General features: G+C 27.5%; 1 protein-coding gene across 2 annotated transcripts; it reads left to right on the plus strand.

Moving 5' to 3' along the window:
- The first annotated feature begins 246 nt into the window (after positions 1-246).
- Positions 247-15,399, plus strand: LOC129968485 (G patch domain-containing protein 4-like). Of its 2 annotated transcripts, XM_056082414.1 has the most exons (8): positions 259-349; positions 853-962; positions 2,345-2,419; positions 5,520-5,642; positions 5,946-6,102; positions 11,545-11,638; positions 12,449-12,587; positions 14,213-15,399. In XM_056082414.1, exons 3-8 carry the CDS (start codon positions 2,350-2,352, stop codon positions 15,376-15,378), a joined length of 1,749 nt encoding a protein of 582 aa, XP_055938389.1. In that variant the 5' UTR covers positions 259-349; positions 853-962; positions 2,345-2,349; the 3' UTR covers positions 15,379-15,399. The 2 variants fall into 2 exon arrangements, with proteins under 2 accessions (XP_055938388.1, XP_055938389.1); XM_056082413.1 differs by lacking the exon at positions 853-962 and having other exon boundaries at positions 247-349.
- Positions 15,400-16,197: the final 798 nt, after the last annotated feature.

The following is a 16,197-nucleotide window of genomic DNA, read 5'->3' on the forward strand; positions in this document are numbered from 1 at the left end:
TTCAAACGAGCATAAATTGTTACTGCCTGATGTTGTTTCTCAAGTTCATCATTTGCCCGGTAGGGAATAATAGTAATGATGCAAAAGTACAAAAACATTAGAAACTTTATTTGGTTTGACTTTGAATTTAAAAATTATACAATAGGAGATAAAAAATTTGAAATGCATCAAAGAAAGAATTTCAGACATCTTATTTAGTTGTTCTTATTTTTTCAAGTACAAAATTATGTTTGGCAACGAGAATCTTCCACTTAAACACTATGAAAGGTAAATAGAAGTCTTGCACGTTTGAGCGAGACAACTTCACAGCAATTGTATACGTACGAACTCGATTTGCATAATTTTTTAAGTAAGTAAAAAAAATTAAATAAGTAATAAAAACTCTACGCATTATATCCTCTGATATATTATCGAATATTATTTATCCATCCGTTATGTTACTGTTTTGAAATCAGAGTTCTCATCAATCACATGGCATAATTATTTTCTTTTATTTTAATCGGCTTGATCCTGATTTCTATAATTTATTTACTGTCTTGATTTTTCGTCTACAGTTTCCATTAATAAAGACATTGGGATCGTAATGTTTGGATTATCCCTTCTTATTATATTAACATTTTTAGGCTGTCTTCAAATTGTTCAATTAACACGTTTCGCCGAAAATAAGGATTGATTGGTTTCTTATATTAAGTTTTTATTTCAAAAGTAGTATTAGGACTTATTTTGAAAGGATTGTAATTTTATTCAAAATCATTTTGCATTTACTCATATCACAGCTCATTGCTGAAAAAAGCTATCCATCGTGTATTATGAATTCTTCTGGTAATTTAACTGACTGTAATGTCATTGCAGGGACATATACTTGAATATGAGTCTCTATGATGACTTCTGAGGGAGAAAATAATATTCGACAACATAATTCACACTTAGATTTCTTAGCATTATTCTCAGTTATCTGTTCAGTGAGTATGATTATCATCCTTTTTTTTTTTTAAAACCAATTTTAGTCTACTCAAAATTTCGATTATTCTTTTTTCAATATCCTTATTCTGTGACCTCCTATATAACCTGAGATTTTGATAGGGAAAATATTTCTTTACAATGCTAATATATTATTAAGATTTTGATAGGGATTTCTGGCGCATGTCAATCACAAGTAAGGGAAACACAGGGATCTTTTAAAAAGAATGTGCTTACTCGACATTTTTCTACTATTCCTCTCTTGTATTTGACTGAATTTTCCTTTGTGTGTGCTTCCCATATAACTAATAACATCATGTTGTTCCTATTTTCTATTTTTGAAATAGCAGAATGATATTTAAAGAGTATCAAATTAGGCAGATTTTTTTACATAGCATATAAGAATTTTTGAGGATTAACTATGAATTTAAACATTAATTATCAGTATTATTAATCAAGTACCTGATTAACCCAAAGGAGAAGCTTTGGAAATAAATTCTCAGTCCACTTAAGTTTATTGTACAGCAAAGCAAAAAATGATATCGCATTTGGTAAGTATATGAGGAAGAAGAAAACTTATCTTATTTTAATCTTTCCTGCTAAAATATTATATATGAGATTAAGAATATACTACTGGTATTTATCTCCTGCCCACTATATTGTTTGATTGTGTGGTGCTATTTTGTTAGCAGGATCACAGGCAAATACTTCAAGTCTTCATTGACATTCAAGTTCTTTGAAATTCCTTGTTAATATGACACAAAATTGCTTAATGTTGATGGTGATTGGTGGATTCTGCTTGCAGAATTATTAGTTGATTAGCACATTAGTTATGTATCCCTTAATTATTTTTTAAAGCTGCATAAAAAGCATTTTAAGCATTAAAAGATTTTGGTTCTTGTGTGTTAACTGTATCCAATGATTAATAATAAAACATGTCATGTTAATCTCTCTATCATGTTCATCAATCGCATATGGTTCAGCCAAAAGTTTGATATTCGCATGTAATTAGAAGTTTTTGCAACAGTATGTGATTAATACAACATTGGCAATATTTTTTTTTTCAGAAAAGGTTTCCATGTTTAAAAATATTAGATTATTTTTACCTTCTTTTTATTGATTACTTGTCATATTTAACATTAATATTAATTTTTGAATTTCTCATTAATATGACTAATTAATTCATTTTATGCTAATTTTCATACTATTTATATTAAAACACAAAAATTGCAATGAAAAATATAGTTCTATTCAATATTGTAGAATTTCTATTTCGACAAAGTGTATAATCAAATGATATCTATAATGTTACCTTTAAGAAAGATAGAATTTTATTATATGTATATATATTTAACAATTTCATCTTTATTTTCAAAATGTTTAGATAAAATGTGTGCGGTAAAAATTGGAAGGCTTGGAAAATTTGATCTCAATCCCCGTGGAGAGCTTTGGTGCAAAGGTAGTTAATTTATAATTCTACAGTATTCTAAAATTATTATTATTTTTCATTATTTTGCTTTTCTTTTTTAAAGATATATTGATTTTATACACATGGTCGCACATTATGTTGTTAGAAAACTTGAAATTACTTTATTATCTGAAAGTTTTTTTGCATTTTTTCCCCTCCATTACAGTTGTATGTAAACTTAAAATTGTTACACTTAAAAAAAAAAAAAACCTTTAGGATTAGCTATTTTGCATAGTGTTCTACTATTTTTTTTTACTTCTTTCCCTTTGTCTTTAAATTTTGTTATGCCATTTCTTAATCTTTTAGTTAATTTTTATTAAATAACGTTTTGTATTACTGCATGTTCCTAATTTATTGACGATTTTGCTGTATGGTTTTATTTAATAATCTGAAGTTGAAATATAAGGTATAACATAAAATTTCATTATAGACGCGGTTCCTGCAAGCAATATTGTTAGATATATTTCCAACTTTTGAAACAACCCAACCAAATCTCATTTTTTTTCATGATTAGCTGTGAATTAGCTAAGTTGTATTTTTATTTACATCACTACATTCTCTTGTTTGCTATCCAATCAAATCAATTGTATGCTTATGAAACGAAATGTTTGTAAAATGTTGTTGAAATGTTGTCAAAAATTGTTTGTAATGACAAATTTTATTGGCATATACACAGTTTATTATTATTTTTTTATTGTTTTTACATTCTTGTATACAAAGTAAACAGAGAGAAAATAATATAATCATAAATAAAAAGTTCCTCCTCCAGATTTAGATAACTTTTTTTAACATTTAGATCTTTTTTAGTTAAAAAAATATATACATTTTGAAACATATTTATGTAAACATATAGAGTACACATATTAAACTAAATAGGTGAAAGTTGATATGCATTATTGATATTAAAAATTCCTATCAAATTTGAATGAAATATTTCAGAGAAGTCTGTGAACTTAATAACAACAATGTAATAATCTGTGTGGATGAAATTTGTCCAATGATTTCATTAAGAGAATTGTAGATTTGTCTGATTGTGAACCATAATTGGCAATGGGTTATTGGTCTGTCAGTTTTTATGCATCTGAGAACAATAATTTAGAGATACAACAGTAGGGTGATGGCAGATTGGATTTCATGTAAAACGAAGGAAATTGTATCAAACTAGAAAAAAAACAAAAAAACAGGGAAATTCCTAAAAAATATCTAAAAGTTATGAAAATTCCTTGCAACAGCATTTTCCGCAAAGCATGCACACAACCAGCAATTTCATATTATTATTTCTCTGCATCCTGAAGCTAATATTGTGAAAACAATCGTAGCAATAGCAACTCAGGATAGTTTTCTTTCGAGGATATTGCGACTTTTTGGAATTTCATTATCAAAATAAGAATCAATACTGCTAACAGCAACCCTAATGAAATTTTCAGAAGGATTGGTGAGAAAGATTGAAAAATGAAAAGAGGAGGATTCTTGTTTCTTATAGCTGATACAGCAACAGTCAAAGTGTCAAATTTCCTCTTCCAGCTAATGTCATTTTGCTAATCTGTTTAAATCCCTGCCGAGCCACCACCCTGTTGGGTTTTTGAATAGTTGAAGCTCCTGTCTTATCCATATTTCATATATCTGCAAGTCCAAAACAATTTTGCCGTAACATTGCATGAAAAGTTTTTTAAAAAAATGTCACAACGTTTGTTTTATTAAATGAGGTAGCCTGACTGAAACTCATTGCTTCAAGCCTTCTTATCGATAAAGAAGAGTTTCTTTTTTTAAAGTAAGCTGAACTAATCCCTGCCTGTTTTTTTATTTATCTCCCAGGGATCAGGCACTTTCTGTTTTAATGAAATAGCAAATTGGTAAGTAAATTTGCATACTACTTTTGGACTGAATCGAAAATAAAAAATATGACGCTTATTTTACATATTCTGTGAGATCTGCTTCCTCCTGGCAGATTTCTTATGATGTATCGCTTTTACTGCTATGACAATGGGAGGGAGTTGAAACTGTTTGTCGTCCTCTTTCTATTTCTAACCATAGATCTGAAATAATTTTAAATCAGTAAATCGTCAACATCATTCAAAACAAAAGGCTAACCTACCCAGCTGGTGCCAATTTGCCCATCGTAACATTTTTATTTTTATTCCATTTTTTCAGAAATATTAAATTAATTTAAAAAACTTATTCTCGCAAATACATTCATAAATATCAATATATTAAAAGTTAAATAGAATGTAATCTTGACCATGGTTTAAAATTCAACACATTTATTACCTAAAAACAAACATGGAACAATAAATGAGAGTCATACTGGGATAGGGACGACAGCATTTTAAATATTGCATGAACATAACTGCAGCAATATCAATGACTTACTAATGGAATGTTACGTGGCCTCTCAAACATATATACACCAGAAAAATAGTTTGCTCATTTCTTCTCAACACATTTTGTGTGCCTTTCTCTTGAATGATTACATCTAAAATTTGAGTTGAATGTTCATTTTGTAAAAAAACTACATGTTATATTGTACTCATGTAGCTTATTGTGTTTTTGAGTTTTTACATTCTAATTTACTTGAATAGATAGGCTGACAGTTACTCATTGTGTTGATAGATTTAGTCTGATATCAGATGCACAATTCTAATGCTGAAATTTTTTGTTATTATTCACCCATTTAATTTGTTGTGTTTGTGACTGTTTAACGGATAGACAAATTCAATCCAGAATTTGATATAGATCTATTTAATTTGTTTAAATACCTTTTACCATATTTTATTGGTCAGACTCTTTTTTTTTTTTTTTTTTTTTTTTACAATTATAGTTTCTTAAATTTTTTAGATCTGAAATATGCAGATTCATTCAAATTTGATGGCAACATGCCTTAATAATTTTATAACGTTCGTATGTCTGCTTAAGACTGGAAAGAATGCTTTATGAAAGGAGACCTCTCATCAATGATTAATGTGTGAAATATGTGCTAAAAAAGAAATTAAAATATCCACTGTTCTAAATATATGTATGCATTAAAATGGTAATCATGGTAAATTTTTTGTACATTCCTAGATTGCTTATTAAGTTTCAAATGTTTTTTCAGATGAAAATAGGTTTGGACATAAATTATTATCAAAATTTGGATGGAGTCAAGGAAAAGGTTTAGGTAAAAATGAAGATGGAATTGTTGAAAACTTGAAAGTCAGATTAAAAATGGGACAAACCGGTAAGATTTCTTTAGGGGCAAAAGAAAAAAAAAGCTTATATAGCATTTTGTATCTATTACCTATATTATCTATTGTCTTTGTATATAAATATGTTATATAGCAACCTATTGTCATAACTTGCCATAAGTTTTATTTAGAAATTCTTTTCAATGTTTTTTTGAAGTATACATTTTAATTTAAGAGAGCAAAGTATGCAATTTAATAAGTACATAACAGAATAAATAATATGTACCTTCTTATTTATATTTATGTTCCATTTTAAGGAAAATAAAATATGTTTTCTTATTTATATTTCTCTCTAGGAGTTGGTTGGGATGAAAAACTACCAATTGGAATCGATTATCGTGAATATGATGCTGTGCTTAAAGATTTAAGTGAAAAATATCAGAAACCTGGGGAAATAAAAATTGAAGATACCAGTCTTGAAAAAAGATCACAACAATTTAAGAATAGAATACAGTAAGTCTTGTTTGAATAAATTTCATTTTGTTTGAGTATATCATATTTCATTTATTTGAAGAGGGAAGAATTGATTAAAAAATTTTGTAATAATATTTTAATTATTTGCTCTTGATTCTAAAAATGAGTTGAAAAAGGTTAATTTGCTTGTTTTGATAGGAGTAACCTTATAAGATTTGATATTACTGATTATATTTTAACACTAGCCGCCTTTGGCGACCAGCCGGATCACCAGTATTACCGCTCGCTTAAATTTTCAATTAAATATTTTAAGTAACTTGTCTCTTAATAGCTTCTCAAACAAAACATTTTTAATCTTCAAATTTTGATAGTCATACCAAACTTATACTGTTGTTTAGATCGTTTCGTTCAATTTACTATATATATTTTGCTAATTTGTTGTCATTTCCGGTAAAACTTCAACTTTAATTTAAAGTGGAAATGCTGAAATTGCAATTAATATAAAGATATTTTTAATAAAACCAAGCGTTTTATTTTATTTATCATTTGTTGTTATTTATTTATTATTATTATTATTGAATATGAGTACTGCAAACAGAATCGTTCGGTATTTAAGTCTTATGTGAACTACAAAATATTTTTCATAATTTGTGTAATATCTCAAAGAATAATTCAACAAAAATTTCTCAGATTCAGCATAAAATTCAGTTTTTAGTTTTGCTTTCAAAAGGATTGAAATGAAATCAATAATAATATTTTGTTCCGGCCTATAAATATATTTAAAAAATTATGAAGTCTAAATTTTATGCAGTAAGGTTTTCATATTCTGAGAAATATTCTGGACACACCAAATTTTAAATAAATGAATGAATGTTTCTATTTTCCACGATTAACTAAGACTGATTTATGAAGTTTTGAATGTTAAAAATTTAGAAAAACTCAAAATTTTCATAATTTTAGGCCAATTAATCTTGAGAAACCTGCACGCTGATTGGCGTATTTTCTTTAAAGTGATCAATGGAAAATCTAAAATTATCCTTTTTTTTTAATAGTGATATTTAAATTTTCATAAATCAGTCAGTTTATGTGATTGATTTATTTGATTGGAAATTAATTCTTTATTTAAAATATTAGTGTTTCTAGAACATTTTGTTAAACGTGATTTCCACAGCAGAAGCTTTATGTAAAATCAAAAATTCGTTATATATATTAGAGTATTTATTGCATCAAGTTACATAAAATATAATCATTTTCCACTTAGACCATTTTAGAAGATCTGTGTCTATTACTAAAGGTTTACAAATTAGCTGTGTGGCCCTGATTTGAATGGATATCCTGTTCATATTAAACAAAACTTGCCTTAAAATAAAACTGATTTATTGGATTAATAATATAGATAGTGTAAAAGATCATAAAATAATTTTTCTTGAATTTATTTTTTACAAAAAAATAATATTTCATATTTGTTTTATTTCCTACAGACACGTGCCGAAAATTATATTTTTGCAGATTTCATTTCTAAAAAGATTTAATTTATTTTTAAATGGAGCTTTAATCAATGTGATGGCAACACTTTGAAAAAAGCTAATTTTTCCCCTTAAATATGAAACATGCTCGTGCAGCTTAAATTTTATTTTTATTTTGTACGAAAAAAATTGTTGAAAAATATAGTTAAAATATTTATTTAAAAATTAATTAAAAATAGAAATTTAATTTTAAGGTTAAAACATTGGTATCATTTAAAAGATAAATTTTTGATCTTTAACTTGATGTAAAAATCTTTTTTGTGCGGTAATATTTTCGGAAGTTATAGCAGAAACACGCTAAAATTTCGCTTATTTTTTAAATAAATAGAATTCTAATTAAAAATTCGAAAAAATAACCCCGAGGTTCACATTCCCGGCCTCCAAGGTATACACGTGCCAAATTTCGTAGCTGTTGGTCGAATGGTTTGGCCTGTAGAGCGCCAACACACACACATTGAGCTTTATTATAAGTATAGATTATGATATGCAGCAGCTATAAAAATGTGATCATTGAATAGCTATTTTAATATCTGAATATTAACATGTTGTTTTCACAGCTTAATTGTAATTTGGAGAAAGATCTGAATTGTTAGAAAAATATTCTGTACTTCCTTATATAAAAGTATCCATTAATTTATTTTGCTTTTAAAAAAATTCTTACTTTCATTGCTTAGTTATGAAATTATTTCTTAGTTGTGAGGACAAAACTTCAGAATGTTTTTTAAAAGTAAAGTCTTATATTGAAACCTACTCAACTTGGATAAATATTCTTCTCATCTTCTTCACCAAAAATGGAAGGAAGATCAGGATGAAATATTAGTAGCTATAATGAAAACACTTTGAATTTCATTCCAACAATAAAATATATTGTTTTGAAACATAAGAATTTAACATAAAACATAAGAAACATAAGAAACACCTTTGTGGTGCTGGCTATAAAATGTTTACCTTTTATTATAATTCTCAAACAATTTATTATAACTAAATAACTATTTTATTAGAATCATTATTTACCCATCCCCTCTTCGGAGATCTTGTTGTTGAATATTTTCTTAAAGGTTTTTTTCTTCTTATTAGTAAATATTATGAATATGGATCTTTTATTGAATTTTTCATATGGGTGACTTGAAATGAAATTTATTGCTAATATTTTTATTTTTATTTTTTTATTTTGCAAATTTTTATTCAACAAATTCTCCATATTCAACAAAATGCTGCATAAATTAAAAACAATATTAAACATAAGAATTTAATTTTTTGACATACTATAGGTATGCATTTCGCTTGTAATACAGGGAAAAAAGAAAAAAAGGAGAGTAAAATTTTTTGATGTGTTTATTTCCAAATGCCACAAAAGTTTACTAAGTTCTTAGAAACTTCTTTCTATTTTTTCTTTCTTCTAAAAAATCTTTTTTTTAAATTTATACATTTAAAACACTTTTCTTTTTTATGCAATAAAGAAGTAGAAAAAAAATGATGGCAAAGGCTAATTTTCCACTTTTTTCTGTTTATCATGTGCTAAGCATTCTGCCAGTGTACTTTTTTTTTCTTCTTTTTTTTTTTTTTACTATAGCTGGTGAGCTAAAAGTTAATGCAGTCTCACTGTCATAGAAAGATTTCTTTTATTTAGATACAGTGTTTTTATTTTGCATTTATAAATGATTTTTTATTTTTTCTTCTGTTAATAGAATTATTGTTCAGTTCTAATTTATATGTAGATAAACAGTATGGGTATATATATATATATATATATATATATTGAATGTGGAATGGTAGTGTAAACTAGATGCATGGGACATTTCATTTTGGAAATCATTAGGGTATTCAACATTCTGAGATCCATGATATCAAGAGTGTACCCAAAATACCTAATTTTAGGCATAACCTCCTACTATGGACAACATGTTGACCAATCACCTGCATTTAATGATCAAGATACATGACATTTGTGTATAATTATTCGTGTTAACACACAAGCAATGCTACATGACATAATCACAGGAATCAAAGTGGAATGTACGACGGACATATTCGTTAGGACAGGGTGGCAAAATTTCACTTTAATGGGCTGTTGCTGCAAAGGACCGACTTGAATACCTTTACTAACAGCGCAACATAAGATTCAGCCTCTCTTCTAAGCACGTGACTGTATAAGCTGGACCCCAGATAACTGAAAAATCATGGCTTGATCAGATGAGTCACAATTTCATTTGATAAGAGCTGATGGCACAGTTTGAATGTGGCTTCTGCACTGGCAAAATTTTTGCAACTATGGAGATCTATAGAAGCAGCATAGCTCAATATTTATGCTGGAGAATTCCAGCAAATTGTTGAGTCCATGCCATGTTGAGTTACTACACTTTGCTGGGCAAAAGGAGGTTTGACACATTAATGGAATGGTATTCTTTGACTAATGTCATCTCAGTGTATATGTAGTATGTGTGTGTAATTATGTTTTTAAAGATAACCTTGTATTAATGCTACTTATTGCATTAAATTGTGTGTCATTCAATTTATTTTTCTAAATATATTCAACTTTTGTTTCATTTTCCATATTAATAAAAATAAAAACTTTTTCATAGTTTTGTAAACTGTGAAAAATGGCTTTTTTTTGTAAATTTACACTAATTTGTGACTAATTTTAATCTATTTTTCTAAGTTAGAAACTTTTTTGCATTATCTTGATAGATTATGAAAAGGAAAATTATATGTAATCATTTCAGTTACAAAAACGTATTGTATAACTCAAGATTCGGTCATTAAGTCAATATTGGAATAGTGGCGTAAGCTAGCCCATTAACCTTTCTTCCATTTCTATTGCAAAAAAAATGTTCTCAGGAAAATGTCAGTATAGGGCTATGAAGAAGATACTGTTATGGTGGGGAAAAAATCCCTCTATGTTTTGTATAATGAAAAATCCAACTGGCTTTTTAAAGAATAATGATAAAGTAACAAAACACAGATGAAGTATTCATAGAGCAATACTTATAGTAAACTACAGCACATAAGAAGCAAATTGCTATTAATAAACATTAAGAGCACAGAGCACTCGAGAATATTTCAGTCTGAGAGACTTCATTCAATCACTGTTTGAAATTGCATGTTTTAAGCTCAACTCGACTAAATTCTTCTTTCAACTCAACCACACCGATCAATTACTCACTATTGTCTCTTCAAAACTATTTAGTTCTAATAACAGGGCATTGAATTTTATAAAAGAAATGCCAAAATCTAAATTTTAATGGAACTATTGTCAAATCCTTAAATATTCTAGGTCTATAATTTTTTTTTTGCCAAGGCCCAGGTCTATTGACTTGGCATCCATTCTTCAGAAATAATTATATCTATAAAAACTATCCTTCATATTAAGAGAATTACTTCACAATGAAGTGGTATTGCAAAACAGTGAAAAATTATATTTCAAATAATCCTGAGAATTTCTTCAAATATATTTCCTTGATTAGTGTGTTTGTGATTTATAAAAATTCCTAAGAGTTTATATATAACTATTATCCATGTTTTTTTTTTTTTTTTTTTTTTTTTTTTTACTTTTGATAGTAATATAGTTATAAAGTTTCCTTTTGAATAAAAGAATTTTTTTTAAAGAAGCATTTTGAATGATATTTTGTATACAGAAGTAAATAATTAAGTTAGCTTTTTTTATTTTAAAACTTTTTAAAGAAATGTTTATATATTAATTAAAAATGCCACTTCTGTGGAATCGATTTTTCTAATTATTTGTGTATAATTTTTTTTAAAAGTATTATTTATTACTCTTGTAATTTCTCTTATCTTTTTGAGGAGAAGAGGAGGGGGGTGTAACATTTTCTCTTGAAATGGGCATGGTATTTCCCGTTTATCAAAATTTTATATAAATGTTTTTCTCTTTCATGTCATATTAAGAAGGCATTTTTCTATCAGAAATGGATTGATTTTCTATTATTTTTAATTCCAGTTACCAAAAATTTGTTCGAGGAAAAGATATTAGTCAGTATTCTGAGAAAGATATGAGTTGCATATTTCTTTCGAGAGAACCTGAAAAGCAAATCGTGAGTAATTTTTATTTGCATATTTCTTCCGGCTTTACTTTGAATATATATATATTTGATAGTTTATATTATATAATTTTGTATGAAAACTGCTCTTTCCCAAATTTGAAGTGAATGTTAAGAATTTTACATGTAATGGAAAATATTGCAAGTTCAATTCTAAAATCATTTTCAGTCATTCAAGAAATGACTGTTTAATGCTATTCTACTTTGAAATATTCTACGTACTATTGGAGAAATCAAAGCAGTTTCTTCAGTTGTTTGTTAACAATAATTGGAAGGAAATTTTAAACACAATAAAAAAAGAAGCATAAAGTATTTTTTGTGCATGTGTTTGAAATAATTGTTCATTTTGACATTTCTGGGTCGCACAGTCAATAGACAAGTAGTAGTTCATTTCATTCTTAAAGATTGATTACCCTCATTCTTTCTTAAAGCTTGTTCATTGTTGCATGAAAGAAAAAATATTTAAAGACAAAGTTGTTTAAACATCCCAATGAAATGAGGACAAAAAGAGTGATTTCAGAAGATTTAGATAGCCACTTGCAGAATACTGAGATGAATTGTCAGTTTGAGCAGAAAGCATCATTTGCTTTTGCTTTAGCAATAATTATGATGAACGAAATTATAAGAATTCCTTAAATTGATTAGAGATATTCTTACCTAAAACTATCCGGTTTCCATTTCAAGTAGCAATATACAATTTTGAGCTGTTCTTTTTGCCAGTAAATGGTTTTGAACTTGTTGCAATCTGGTGTTATTAAAAGAAAAAGGAAATTATTTAATACAATTTTCTTTAATTTTTTGCAGGAGTCTACATCTAAAGAATCTACTGTGACAAATATAGAGAGTCATAATACTGGTCTTATTGGTAAAGAATGCACGCCTACATTTAATAGTCAATTGTCTGTTGCAGATTATTTTGCAATGAAGATGAAAAATAAAATAGGTAAACATCCTTTTGTTTTTGAAAAGTATAAATTTATATTTTAAGAACAAATAACAGGGTTCCCATCAGAGTGTGTAGCATCATGAAAAGTGCTTAATTTTCTTGTGAAGATGAAGGAAGCTTTTTGTTTTGTTGTTTCCCCACAAGTTGAGTATGATAATTCGAAATTATGGTCTTAAAGGATTGTTTACCGTATGTATCAAAAAAGAAAACCAACAAGAGGGAAGAATTTGAAGAAGTATTGCAAGGGTTCCAGCACATATTAAAATTAAGCTTATTGATCACACCCCCTTTCCTCTTTCTTTTCTCTTGTGACCACTTTGTCACACCACAGAACTCTGAAACTTCATGCCGTTGCCATTGCTTTTCTTTTTTCCTTACAGATTTTTTTGGGGGAGGAGTGCTCCCTTTTTCTTCAATAATGTGCCATTATTAAATACTGGAATAGTTATCTAGAAAGGGCAATATTAAATGTGTACCATGCTATATTTATTAGGAATTGAAAAACATTTTAATTTTTTATGATTTAAGTGTTGAAGAATTTATTTAAGTTATGCCTGGTGGTAAATATATATTCAAACTTTTATGTGTTGTTAAAGAAGAATATGCAATATTGTTCGATCAACAGAAAATATGAAAATAGCAGGATGAATTTGATGCACCAAAACAATATATTGACTATGAGAAAAGTTGCTTTAAAAAAACTAACATATTCGATCTTCATTCTCATTAATATATCGTTTTTGAGCAATCACTTGAACTACAGGTATTCAAATACTACAGGTATTCAAAAATGCTATATTGAATTCTAGTTCATTGCGGTATGTAATTTAGGTAATCAATCACGTAAAATCTAGTATGATGAAATTTTAACTTGAAGCCTTAAATTTTCAATGATCGTGACATCTTTCACAATACTTTTTGAATTTCCCCATCCAACATCCGAACATTTTTTATTTGTTGGACTAATCTTGCCAAATTTGTTTTCATTGAGAAAAAAAGAAACTGCTGTATCTAGTATTTAAATATTTTTAAAGAAATAAAAAAAAAAGTTTTTTTACAATTTTATTTTAGGATTTAGGTTTTATCATTTTATAATGATTTTTTTTTCTTTTTATAACTATTATAGAAATTCTTCCCCCAATGAAATCTCTCTTAATATATAAAGTCTTGTCCTGAGCAATGCTTAGCATAAAGCCATTGAAGTTAGGAGCATGAAATTTGGGAAGTAATTTTTTGGTATTAAAGGCACACTAAGAACAGGTTTCTCAAACATTTAATTCCAAGTTTAATTAAAAAATCGAGTTTTAATGTGTTTTCAACATAACATCAAAGCATATTATTGCATAAAGATATTTTAACACCATTTTAAAGGTGAAAAAAGAATAGATTTTGAATAATAAAAATTTTGTTTAGTTGAATTTGGTTGGTAATTTTTTAAAATTAATTTCTGAGAAATTAGTTTTGAATTAATTAAGAAGGTATTCTACACTGCCAGATATATATATTTTTGAATATCAGAGATTTCAAGCTGAGTTTTATGTTTGAATATTGATAACACTATAATCAAATGTTATTTTAGAATTTGTAAAATCATTAGATTTAATTATATATTTTTGTTTTAGGACCAAATTTAAATGCACCCAAAATATCCAAAAGTGATGAAGAATTTTCTCAACCAGAAAGTGGTGTTATGAATAAAAAGAGAAAACAGGAATTTAAAAACAGCAAAAAAGTAAAACGAATGAAGCATGAACCAGAATTTGGTATTGTGGAAGGAAGTTTGTTAAATGAAGAGGAACATATTTTGGAAGCTTCGTCAAAAGAAACGCATGATGAGAAGTTAGTCTCCAAAGACCCATTTCAAAATATGGAAGAATCATGTAATAGTGAAAGTATGAAGAAAAAGAAAAAAATGAATAAAACAATGAAGAATTTCTGTAATACATTCAAGGCAAAACAGTATATGGAAACCTGTTGGCAAGAAGAAAAAAGTTTTAGTAAGGGAAATTCAATTGGAAACAAGAACTTGGCTTTTGATTGTTCTCAAGACAAAAGTTTTAATTCTGCAGAAGAATCCAAATATATTGCAGAGGAAGAAGTTATGAGTAGGCAAAGAAAAAAGGAGAAAAAAGGCTATAAGAAAGTAAAAGAGGGTGTAGGAGGTGCTAAAAGTTCTTCTATCAGTGAATCTGATGATGTGGAACAAAAGTCTGCTGAAGAGAGTATCACTGAAAGTATAAAAATTGAAAAACAATCTTCTAAAGATAGTAAAAGACATAGAAATAAAACATCCAATTTAAAAAGTTGCTTGAAAAGTTGTTTAATTAATAATAAATATAGTTTTAAACAGAAAAGAAGTGTTTCCTTTTGTGAAAACGTTTCATATAAAGTAATTGAAAATGTTGTTAGTCATTTGAATTCTGAAGCTCTTGAAGCAAATGAAAAATTATTATCATGCAATGATGAAGATGGCATTGATCGTGAAGTTCTACACGAAATAGAGTGCATCGAAATGAATCATGTTGATGATTCAGTTAACTCTGATAATTCTACTAAGGATGATGAGTACAATGACGTTTCTTGTGATGAGGTTGAGGATAACACAGTGCCTGAATGTTTCAAGTTGCCAAAATGCAGCAGTACAAACTATGACAGTTGGTTGGAAACACAGAGAATTGCTGCTAGAATGAAAGTATATAAAAATATGGTTAAAAGAATGAAGAAGCATCCTATTTTACGGAAAACTAATTTATTAGAAATAAAAGGTTATGGTAACTGGGGTCTTTAAATAAAATATATTTTAATTTTTTTTTGTTACATTTCTTTATTTTGGTTCTGAAACACACACACACACACACATATGCATTTTTTATACTGACGTTATTGCTATCTATTTTAGGACGTTTTTATTGAATTACTTTGTACTTCGTTTCTTTGTAATAAATTTGCAATCGCTTTTAAACTAGGTTCCCTGTGAGCTAGAGATTTGAAGTTTCAAAAATAGTTCAGAATTGCATAATAGTGCACTTTCTTGTGTGTCCGATCGATACAAATTTCGCGATCCTTTACAAATTTTCATTCCAGACAACTTGGCAGAGTGTCATCTAACCGATTAGGAAATTAAGTTAAAATCAATTGTTATTTCATACACATAATATTAAAAAACAGAAAATAATTATTTAAATTTAAAAAAAATTAGCATACTGCATTTTTAAAACTGACTCAAAAGTATTAAGTAATTTCTTCTCTTCTATGCAGATTTATAACTCGGTATAGATTGTCTTGAAATTTGTGATTGTGAATCTCAAATCTGTGTGGGCTTGGGAGAATTTTTTGTGTCCATTTTATGGTATATTCATTTTTTTTAATTTATTTTATTCTAATGCAATTAAATAATTTTTAAAGATTATTTCATTGAATTTCATGCTAACATTTTAACACAGATTATCTCATCGTTTCCCAGTAAGAGGGATTTAATTGGTTGATGAATCAAAAACCAAAAACAAAGAAAAAATAATGAAAGCTCTACATATTACATTTCAGAAATTTTAATATTTTTTTCAAAGAGAGATTAACAATTTTTTCCCCCCAGAAAACGATGTTTGGT

Source organism: Argiope bruennichi, chromosome 5, assembly GCF_947563725.1.
Source record: "Argiope bruennichi chromosome 5, qqArgBrue1.1, whole genome shotgun sequence".
Taxonomy (NCBI): domain Eukaryota; kingdom Metazoa; phylum Arthropoda; class Arachnida; order Araneae; family Araneidae; genus Argiope; species Argiope bruennichi.